The sequence below is a fragment of the Protomyctophum bolini genome (assembly GCF_963924005.1).
Source record: "Protomyctophum bolini genome assembly, chromosome: 11".
Lineage (NCBI taxonomy): Eukaryota > Metazoa > Chordata > Actinopteri > Myctophiformes > Myctophidae > Protomyctophum > Protomyctophum bolini.
The window spans coordinates 649,552-662,051 of record NC_137872.1 but is presented as its reverse complement, the minus strand read 5'-3'; the positions used below and the strand labels follow the sequence as shown (position 1 = coordinate 662,051).

At 40.9% G+C, this 12,500-nt stretch overlaps 1 protein-coding gene across 5 annotated transcripts in view; it reads right to left on the bottom strand.

Moving 5' to 3' along the window:
* caskin1 (CASK interacting protein 1) overlaps nucleotides 1-12,500 on the bottom strand; it is a 132,222-nt gene that overhangs the window by 59,579 nt on the left and 60,143 nt on the right. For all 5 annotated transcript variants that reach the window (XM_080776015.1, XM_080776017.1, XM_080776018.1 and 2 more), the window contains exon 2: nucleotides 9,401-9,452. In XM_080776015.1, the coding sequence (XP_080632141.1) occupies nucleotides 9,401-9,452 (52 nt within the window). The remainder of the gene's footprint in view (nucleotides 1-9,400; nucleotides 9,453-12,500) is intronic.

The following is a 12,500-nucleotide window of genomic DNA, read 5'->3' as shown; positions in this document are numbered from 1 at the left end:
CCAATCAGTGTCTGTCACTCTGTGCCGGTTATACACTTATCTGCTTATTTATGATGGTGTGTGCGTGCGTGCGCGCGCGCGTGGGTGCGTGCGTGGGTGCGTGTAGTACGTGTGTGGGTGCGTGTGTGCGTGCAGTATGTGTGTGGGCGGCCGGATTTTTAGTGGCCATAAACCTCAGCACTAACATAATAATTGCAGAGATTTGAATGGACGTGAGAGCCGGTGACCCGCTGATGTGTCTATATCTCTAATATAAGACCATTTAGAATGTGCCAGCCCCTCTGTGACAACACACACCGTCTGAACCAATCAGAACACTGCCCCTCTGCAACAACACACACCGTCTGAACCAATCAGAACACCGCCCCTCTGTGACAACACACACCGTCTGAACCAATCAGAACACTGCCCCTCTGCAACAACACACACCGTCTGAACCAATCAGAACAATGCCCCTCTGTGACAACAAACACCGTCTGAACCAATCAGAACACTGCCCCTCTGCAACAACACACACAGTCTGAACCAATCAGAACACTGCCCCTCTGTGACAACAAACACCGTCTGAACCAATCAGAACACTGCCCCTCTGCAACAACACACACCGTCTGAACCAATCAGAACACTGCCCCTCTGCAACAACACACACCGTCTGAACCAATCAGAACACTGCCCCTCTGCAACAACACACACCGTCTGAACCAATCAGAACACTGCCCCTCTGCAACAACACACACAGTCTGAACCAATCAGAACACGTGGTCTCACAAGAGGAGAGCGGTGGTTGGCTATAGGGTTGGTGGAGGACTCGTGGTTGGGGGGGGGTGGGTGGGCGGTGTTCAGAGGTCTATTTCTGAATCAGCACTGCTGCTGTATTATATATATATATTATATAATGTGGTTCATGAAGGGTTAGCACAAACAATGAGTAGAGTGATGCATATCGTATATATATATATATATATATATATATATATATATATATATACATATATATATAATATATATATATATATATATATATATATATATATATATATATATATATATTATATAATGTGGTTCATGAAGGGTTAGCACAAACAATGAGTAGAGTGATGCATATCATATATATATATATATATATATTATATAATGTGGTTCATGAAGGGTTAGCACAAACAATGAGTAAAGTGATGCATATCGTCTCTGTCAAGCAGATGTCTCAGAATAGGAGGATATGAGCGTGACATCATCATCATCATCATCATCATCATCCTCATCATACCCTCCAGCTGTTACAGAGTTCTGAAGGAGGAATGAAATGGCTTTAACCTGCAATTACACACCATTACACCACCAACAGTCATGCAGAGCACGCAGTATTTCCCTTGGAAAATATCAGGTTTTCTGGATTGTATTAGCTGAGAATGTGTATACAGTATAGTTCACCACAAAATATCTACCGCTATACGTATGCTTAGTGTACAGTATATTGTATATAGACTATATATTTGGTCATCCTTCTGCTGCATAGTGTTGTCTCCCACAGTTCTCAAAAGAAAATTAAGCAGATCTTTTATTTTTTACTTGTTTGTTATCTTTCCATAGTGTATGTTGGACATTGTTTATTATCTTTCCATACTGTATGTTTGACATTGTTTATTATCTTTCCATACTGTATGTTGGACATTGTTTATTATCTTTCCATAGTGTATGTTTGACATTGTTTATTATCTTTCCATAGTGTATGTTGGACATTGTTTATTATCTTTCCATAGTGTATGTTGGACATTGTTTATTATCTTTCCATACTGTATGTTGGACATTGTTTATTATCTTTCCATACTGTATGTTTGACATTGTTTATTATCTTTCCATAGTGTATGTTGGACATTGTTTGTTATCTTTCCATACTGTATGTTGGACATTGTTTATTATCTTTCCATAGTGTATGTTTGACATTGTTTATTATCTTTCCATAGTGTATGTTGGACATTGTTTGTTATCTTTCCATACTGTATGTTGGACATTGTTTATTATCTTTCCATACTGTATGTTGGACATTGTTTATTATCTTTCCATAGTGTATGTTGGACATTGTTTATTATCTTTCCATAGTGTATGTTGGACATTGTTTATTATCTTTCCATACTGTATGTTGGACATTGTTTATTATCTTTCCATACTGTATGTTGGACATTGTTTATTATCTTTCCATAGTGTATGTTTGACATTGTTTATTATCTTTCCATAGTGTATGTTGGACATTGTTTATTATCTTTCCATAGTGTATGTTTGACATTGTTTATTATCTTTCCATAGTGTATGTTGGACATTGTTTATTATCTTTCCATACTGTATGTTGGACATTGTTTATTATCTTTCCATACTGTATGTTGGACATTGTTTATTATCTTTCCATAGTGTATGTTGGACATTGTTTATTATCTTTCCATAGTGTATGTTGGACATTGTTTATTATCTTTCCATACTGTATGTTGGACATTGTTTATTATCTTTCCATAGTGTATGTTGGACATTGTTTATTATCTTTCCATAGTGTATGTTGGACATTGTTTATTATCTTTCCATAGTGTATGTTGGACATTGTTTATTATCTTTCCATACTGTATGTTGGACATTGTTTATTATCTTTCCATAGTGTATGTTGGACATTGTTTATTATCTTTCCATAGTGTATGTTGGACATTGTTTATTATCTTTCCATACTGTATGTTGGACATTGTTTATTATCTTTCCATAGTGTATGTTGGACATTGTTTATTATCTTTCCATAGTGTATGTTGGACATTGTTTATTATCTTTCCATACTGTATGTTGGACATTGTTTATTATCTTTCCATAGTGTATGTTTGACATTGTTTATTATCTTTCCATAGTGTATGTTGGACATTGTTTATTATCTTTCCATAGTGTATGTTTGACATTGTTTATTATCTTTCCATAGTGTATGTTGGACATTGTTTATTATCTTTCCATAGTGTATATTGGACATTGTTTATTATCTTTCCATAGTGTATGTTGGACATTGTTTATTATCTTTCCATAGTGTATGTTGGACATTGTTTATTATCTTTCCATAGTGTATGTTTGACATTGTTTATTATCTTTCCATAGTGTATGTTGGACATTGTTTATTATCTTTCCATACTGTATGTTGGACATTGTTTATTATCTTTCCATAGTGTATGTTGGACATTGTTTATTATCTTTCCATAGTGTATGTTTGACATTGTTTATTATCTTTCCATAGTGTATGTTGGACATTGTTTATTATCTTTCCATAGTGTATGTTTGACATTGTTTATTATCTTTCCATAGTGTATGTTGGACATTGTTTATTATCTTTCCATACTGTATGTTTGACATTGTTTATTATCTTTCCATAGTGTATGTTGGACATTGTTTATTATCTTTCCATAGTGTATGTTGGACATTGTTTATTATCTTTCCATAGTGTATGTTTGACATTGTTTATTATCTTTCCATAGTGTATGTTGGACATTGTTTATTATCTTTCCATACTGTATGTTTGACATTGTTTATTATCTTTCCATAGTGTATGTTGGACATTGTTTATTATCTTTCCATAGTGTATGTTGGACATTGTTTATTATCTTTCCATAGTGTATATTGGACATTGTTTATTATCTTTCCATACTGTATGTTGGACATTGTTTATTATCTTTCCATACTGTATGTTGGACATTGTTTATTATCTTTCCATAGTGTATGTTGGACATTGTTTGTTATCTTTCCATACTGTATGTTGGACATTGTTTATTATCTTTCCATACTGTATGTTGGACATTGTTTATTATCTTTCCATACTGTATGTTGGACATTGTTTATTATCTTTCCATACTGTATGTTGGACATTGTGGAGTCAGTGTCCCGCGCCAACATTTCCCTGCACACACAGTTCAGTAACATGTACTGTATGAGCATGTGACAAATACAATGTCTTAAGTTGTTTGAGGCGAAATACAGATTTTCTGAATAGTTACTATATTCACAGGACAACAGGACTGTACATATTAAAATCCTATTATATATTAAGGAAACGTCAGTCAGCCAGCCAGCACACGCACACGCACACTACGGCATTCATTGAGACATGTATGTATCGATGCATCGACGTTATTAACACAAGTCGATTCAAATTAGAAGAAAAAAATAGTTTTCCCCAAATTATTTTTGCTCTATGTGTGTGTTCAAACTGTAGGATTGGTCATTGTCACGGACAGGAAGTCATTCTTTCCCTTTGCATCGGAGTTCAGCCACAGCCTTAATTAACAACCTGCAGCTTTGATGTGTTCTCCTTTGACGTGCGCTCTCAGCGTGTCCCACTAACTAACTGGCTGAAGTTGAAGTTGTGTCAGAGAAGTACAGAAGCGTGCAAACTTTCTCCCCCCCACCCCCGTGCTGACAGTGACTAGCTTTACGCGCGGGACGCATGAATCTCTCCGTCTCCGGTCAGTACGGGTTGTTTGCATGGCTCAGAAAAGACGAAGCTTGAGGACGTTATGCTTTGGAGTTGTTGTCGGAGGAGGAGGAGGAGGAGGAAGAGGAGGAGGAGGAGGAAGAGGAGGAAGAGGAGGAGGAGGAGGAGGAGGAGGAGGAAGAGGAGGAGGAAGAGGAGGAGGAGGAATAGGAGGAGGAGGAGGAGGAGGAGGAGGAGGTAATGTTCCCGTCGTGAACGTGGAAGCTAATAGCAGATTGTATTCTGATGATGTGCCAAACTGCTGCTGGCTGCATTGATGTTAATTATACCTATGAGTCTATGACCTATGTCTTCTATTGTGTTCTGAAGGTATACTATAACACAACAAGGTATTTAGTATTGTGTTCATATGGCTGCAGTGAGCCGGTGTGCTCAGTGTGCTGTGCCAATTATGCCTCGTCTCAGTCTGTTGCGTTTTCTTTTCTGGTGTGTGCAGGTGTGACTGCACCGTTTATTAGTGTTTCCTATTAAATGTGTATGTTTTGATAATCAGTACCTTGTCATATGTAGATACAGTGTGTGTGTGTGTGTGTAGCCTTGTCATAGATACAGTGTGTGTGTGTAGCCTAGCTATGTCTTTTCTAATGGGTTTCTGTGTCATATTGGAGAGGCCACTGTGTGCGCTCTGCGCTGTGTGTTTAGTGCGACTCCGTTTAACATGATCCGTCGTTTGACATGCTCCGTATTTGAGCGCACGCACGCACCCCGACTATGAGCAGGAGGAGGGCGCTTATTTGTATATCGTCTCCATAGCAATTGGACACGTGCAATGTTACAATCCACGTTGTGTTATTAGCATTAGCATAGCTTCGCTATGAAACGGCGTAAACATCAACTTCTCATGGTTCTGTGGGCGGCACCGCTTCCTCGCCGGGTCGTAAACGACCCGACCCGGTTGTTAGTCACACACGCGTGCACACACACACACACACACACACACACACACACACACACACACACACACACACACACACACACACACACACACACACACACACACACACACACACACACACACACACACACACACACACACACACACACACACACACAGAGCAGCTATTTTCGGCGTGCGACATCATGCAGTGCTCAACTATAGTCCAAATCACCGTGAAATGTTCACTGGGGGGAAACCCTGTCAACATATAAAGGCCACAGATATAAACAGAAGGAAACCCTCAGGGTTAATATGGTGACAAACTGTGTCTGTGTGGGAGCGTTGCTGCTCCTTCTGCAGTACATACTGTTCTCCTGCTGTGCTGTGCATGTGACAAGGTCCCTCCTAACTCATTTAATCCATTTTGGGGCGTGAAGCCCTTTTGGTGTTTTAAGCGTTATGTTGTACTTTAGCTATCGAAAAATAGCAGATCTACAAGCTCGTAGCGCGCCACCGAGTGGCGCGCTACGAGCTTGTAGGTCTGCTATTTTTGAAAAATCTTGAAAATGTAGTGCAAATCTTTGAATATTTTCTTTCAGAGCGAACGCTTCTATAACTCAAATCTTTGCTTCTGGGGGGGGTCCCTGGAACAACATGTTTTCAGATGGGGGTCGGCGGCCAATTACATTTATTTTTGGGGGTCCTTCCGTGCTTGACATGAAAATGTTTGAGAACGACTGACATGGAAACATGGGGTTTTTACGAAAACTGTCAGGATTTAGAAGACATTTGTAGAATCGTCTTCAGGTCTAGATGGGTTAATCTCACAGTCCTGTATGTCCATCTCCTCTAGGCCTAATTAGTGTACCTGCCCCTGGCTCTGTGCATGTATGACTGTCTTACCAATATCTCCTCCTTATGATCTCCTACTGTACACTCCTCTCCTATATACAGCACCACATACTGTACACTCACTCCTCCCTGAGTCCTTTCATTATCATCCTCTCCAGTCTGGTCCCCTGTTCACTGTTCTTCTCCACTCTCCAGATTTCTATTTATTTATTTGTGAGTTTTCTTTGCCTTTGCTTGGACAGTACAGGCGGTGGAGAAACAGGGAAAGAGTTGGGGAGAGTGATGATCAAAGGTCAAAGTGTGATCAAAGGTCGTCCACCGGGCTTGGGGAGTCGAACTGGGGTCTCGCTGTCAGCCTTCATCAGAGCGTACAGTATATATACAGTATATACTGTATATACTGTATGTGGTACGTGCCTTAACCACTCGGCCATCTGCACCCACGACGATCAAACGCTTTCTCCTTTCTTGATGCTTCTCTGCTCTCACTTCTTCTCCTCTGTACTCTTATCTGGTCTCCTATATGTTGCCCTGCCCCCCCCCCCCTCTCTCTCTCCCTGTCTCTCTCGAAGAAGACAGACTATGCACCCACTGCACACTAAACGAAGTGGAAACCGAGCTACACTTCCTAACCATCTGTCCATTGTACCAAGACATCAGAGACACAAACTTCATACTTCCCACAGATTACAACCACATACGGAGATTTAGAAAACATGACCAATGACAAAAAACTCCCATATCTGCTGGGCGAAGTACAACAATGTGCAAAACACAGCAGCAAGATTTGTGAGTTGCTGTGATAGGAGAAGGATATCAAATGGAACACAACCACCCTAAAGACTAATCATTGTGTATATTCCTGCACTATACCTGCATCCAGTGATCTTGGTACATAGAACTTGATCTATTGAAGATTCTGACCTTCAAATGTACATCATTTTTGTTTTGATTGTATTGCTGTATCGTTGTATTGTTCTTTCTGCTTTGGCAATGTAAACGTATGTTTTCTCATGCCAATAAAGCCCTTTGAATTGAATTGAATTGTCTCTGCTAATTATCTTAAGAACATATTATAAATAAAGATCAGATCTTCTTCTCCATACTCTGGTCTCCTACTGTATATGTTGCCCTGTTCCCCCCTCTCTCTCTCCCTGTTCCCCCTCTCTCTCTCCCTGTTCCCCCCTCTCTCTCTCCCTGTTCCCCCCTCTCTCTCTCCCTGTTCCCCCCTCTCTCTCTCCCTGTTCCCCCCTCTCTCTCTCCCTGTTCCCCCCTCTCTCTCTCCCTGTTCCCCCCTCTCTCTCTCCCTGTTCCCCCTCTCTCTCTCTCCCTGTTCCCCCCTCTCTCTCTCCCTGTTCCCCCTCTCTCTCTCTCTCGCCCTGTTCCCCCCTCTCTCTCTCTCCCTGCCTCTGCTAATTATCTTAAGAACATATTATAAATAAAGATCAGCTCTCTGCTGTCACAGATGACTAGCGGTATATGCGGGCCGCTGATCGACAGCACTTAGGCAATGAGCAGCGGGGGGTTACAGTAACACGTGCATGCACAAACGTCGTACAGTAGACGCACATGCACATACTGTAACTGTACCAGCTCAGCAGAAATGCTGAATCTGCTTGGAAGACAAAAGAAACACTACAACAAGAATAGGGAAACGCCCACCGAGTTAAACGATGATGAGATTGTAATAAATGTGCGTGTGGATTCATTACAGCTCTAAACCATTATCAATTATTATATTCCTTTAAAACCCATTAGGCGTGAGCTTATTACAGACGTCTAATGTAATCCATCGCTCCATCGCATCATCATGTTGAATGTCAGCTGACTCCTGGTGGAATATTCTTAACTAGGACGTTGACGCCAGATGACAGGAGAGGCTGAATCATTTAACGCCTTTTGGGCGGAAAAACCCCTTTAGCATTACATTAGACTTTAGCTATTGAAAAATAGCAGATCTACAAGCTCATAGCGCGCCACCGAGTGGCGCGCTATGAGCTTTTAGGTCTGCTATTTTTTGAAAAATCGAAGAACGACTGACATAAACAAAACATAGCTTTTTCAGAAAACTGTCAGGATGTAGAAGACGTTTTTTAGAATCTGATCTCAGGTCAGAATGGGTTAATGTCCTCATTGTGATGTCGGGTCTTCGTGCGGAGAAGCTTGGCGGTGGCATTTTCTGCTCGATACGCATCATGCTGGTCGCGGAGAGAAGAGCACATTTGTGTGGCATCTTCTTTCATGCACACATCAAGCACACGTACACACACACACACACACACGCACACACACACACACACACACACACACACTCAAGGCTTCTGATCTGAAGCCACATCAGTCTGAATCTCTCGGGTGATAACTGGTTGTGTGATGGATGTGAGGACAATGCTTTCTCTATTGTGTTGCCACTGTGCTCAGAGTGACACAGTGGCAGAACTGATATGATTTATCCGTGTTTCCATCTGTTTTTGTTACAAATAAAGTACAACCAGCGTATTTGCCTCTCTCTCTCTCCCTCTCCCGCTCCCTCTCTCACACACACATACACACACACACACACACACACACACACACACACACACACACACACACACAGTATAGTGTGTGTAGATTAGCAGTAGATTTATTTCTTTCTTTCTTTTCATTCCATGTACGTTAAGTGTGTTAATCCGCCTCGCACACACAGGAGGATTGCAATGCAGGGCGGGACTTACAGTAGCATGATAATACTGTTTTGTAATGTCAATCGAGACGGACCACACATGATACGGAAGGACAGGGGGAGAGAAACAGAGGGATGCCATGCAGAGACGGATGGACTGGTCAACATTGCTGCCCCATGTGGCTGCAAAGCACAGTTACTATGTTTACCCAGGGTAACTGGACTAAGCTCAAGAACTTGTTTACAGCCAGGCCCTGCTCATAGAACATTTCATGGTAGAGGTTCAATGCCTTGCTCAAAGGGCACTTCAGCGGTGGTAATTTTAACGTGCCGGTCCGGGGATACGAACTATAGCGACCTTCCGATATCAAGACCGCTCCGCAAACCGTTGCTGCTGTTAATGTGTGCAAATATGTTCTATAGGGGCCGTGCATGGCGTGTGTACTGTACTGTACTCAGTACTGTCTGATTGAATATCATGGTTTTAGATTCCACTCACCCATCTGTGTCTTGGAAGTTCACGTTGACTTTCTTGGCCGAACCCAGGAGCTCTGAAAGGGACAGACAAGACAAGAGAAGAAGAACATTAATCATATGTCATCAATAAAGGCAGTCGTGACTTTAACACCACTATAGTAACAGCTGTTATAGTTACAGTTACAGTGACTTTAACACCACTATAGTAACAGCTGTTATAGTTACAGTTACAGTGACTTTAACACCACTATAGTAACAGCTGTTATAGTTACAGTTATAGTGACTTTAACACCACTATAGTAACAGCTGTTATAGTTACAGTTATAGTGACTTTAACACCACTATAGTAACAGCTGTTATAGTTACAGTTACAGTGACTTTAACACCACTGTAGTAACAGCTGTTATAGTTACAGTTACAGTGACTTTAACACCACTAAAGTAACAGCTGTTATAGTTACAGTTACAGTGACTTTAACACCACTGTAGTAACAGCTGTTATAGTTACAGTTACAGTGACTTTAACACCACTAAAGTAACAGCTGTTATAGTTACAGTTATAGTGACTTTAACACCACTAAAGTAACAGCTGTTATAGTTACAGTTACAGTCTGAGTCAATAGAGCTCCCAGTCAGGGCTCAGTACTGTGGGTAGAAACGACTGTGAAAGTCAGTCTGGTCCATGTATGAGAGAACACATCAGAGACACATACTGTACTTCCCACAGATTACAACCACACACACAGAGGTTTTGAAAACATGACCAATGACAAAAAAACTCCTATATCTGCTGGGCGAAGTACAACAATGTGCAAACACAGCAGCAAGATTAGTGAGTTGCTGTGATAGGAGAAGGATATCAAATGGAACACAACCACCCTAAAGACTAATCATTGTGTATATTCCTGCACTATACCTGCATCCAGTGATCTTGGTACATAGAATTTGATCTATTGAAGATTCTGACCTTCAAATGTACATAATTTTTGTTTTGATTGTATTGCTGTATTGTTGTATTGTTCTTTCTGCTTTGGCATTAATGTAAACGTATGTCCATGTAAGACTACCGCTATGTCTCAGAACACATGAAGTCAGTCTGGTCCATGTAAGACTATACCGGACCGAACCGCTATGTCTCAGAACACATGAAGTCAGTCTGGTCCATGTAAGACTATACCGGACCGAACCGCTATGTCTCAGAACACATGAAGTCAGTCTGGTCCATGTAAGACTATACCGGACCGAACCGCTATGTCTCAGAACACATGAAGTCAGTCTGGTCCATGTAAGACTATACCGGACCGAACCGCTATGTCTCAGAACACATGAAGTCAGTCTGGTCCATGTAAGACTATACCGGACCGAACCGCTATGTCTCAGAACACATGAAGTCAGTCTGGTCCATGTAAGACTATACCGGACCGAACCGCTATGTCTCAGAACACATGAGCGACACACCGCCTGGTTGAGGACCACTTCCTCTATGCCCATGTTTTCTTCCTCGCTTTTTTTGTTGTTGTTGGCCTTTTACAGTTTCCTCTAAAGCACAATAATACTGTACACTACAGCACGTCGTGTTGTGTGTTTATATCGTCATAATACAGACGTTGTTGTTGTTCAGTTCAACAGAGCCACCGTGTTCTGAACGGGAACCCCTTTTGGTGTTTTAACTAAGCATTATGTTATATTTTAGCTATTGAAAAATAGCTTGTAGGTCTGCTATTTTTGAAAATGCGCCGCAAATCTTTGAATATATATTCTTTCACAGCGAACTGATACAGAAACAGGTATTTCAGAAAACTGTCAGGATTTAAGACATTTTTTTTTAATTTCGACGTCAAGCCTAAATGGGTTAACTATCATTTTAAGCACCGGTGCCTTTTGATGTGATTTGTGGCTTTCTTATAGCATCAAACCAACTATTCTGGTGTTAATATTTCACATCCTCACACAGCACTGTACTGTGTACTGTATAGTCACATGGCTTTCTGTTTTATTTCTTCAAAACAATAGCCACAGTGTTGACCTACTGTAGCTCTGAGAGAGGCTATGGGGGGGGGATCGTAAAATATCGTTCATCAAATGTACAGTACAGTACGGACAGCTGAAGGCCTTTTATTGTGACAAGTACAGCTGCTGTACGTATATTCCCTTATGTGAGACACTTACTGTACATGCTCATAACATGACGGCATGTGATGTGACATGCTTTTTACGGGTCTTTAATTCACTGCAGTGGGAAAAACACCGGAGACATTAGCAAGGCTGTTTGAAAGGATAATGTAATGTGTATAATATTTAACTCAATTAGTAGAATGTGCACGCACGCATTCATAGCCTGCCCGCCACAAACTGCTATCAGTTGATGGTGGGGTTTTCCCGACATTGACATGATGTTAACATCATCCTTCATATCATCCCCGTTGGCCAGAACCCTCTTATCTCCATAAATGTTTTGTAAATGAATGCCCTTCTTGATCATACTACTACAGCGTCACACAGAAGCATCAAAAGTAGCAGATCTACAAGCTCAGAAACGTGGCACAAAGCGACGTGTTTTGAGCTTGTAGATCTGCTACGTTAGCTAATTCTAACAGTTTTGGACATATGAGGCTTTCCCCCCCGACAGAGGCGATGTGTTTTTGTGCTGTTATGTTTTTTTCCTTTCCGATTCCATTTCACCAGCATTATGGTTCATAAAAAAACGGCTTTTCCCCGAAATGCATTAAGACGCTCGAATGTCAAACATCAAACATGTCATTATCGGGTTTCCTGGCTCGCCGCTAAAGGTGATGCATCATGGTGTGTGTGTAGGCCATAACATGCTCTCTCTCCCACCTGCCGTGTTAAGTGCATGGGTGGGAGTGTTGTTGTTCTGGCTTGGATCAATGGAATCAACATTAAGTCCCGACTTAATAATGAAAACTCATTTTTCAAAGTTGTAAGAAAACATCATGACATCATGTTCTTTTTACATTATTCTTTTTCTTCCTATTAAATGTTATTATATCGTCCTTGCCAGTTAGTTTGAGATCCCCGACAATATCGCCGGGACAAGCCGTTTTATTTTTGGAACACAATTCATAATATGAGACAATTCTAAGATGACCCAATGTTATTAAC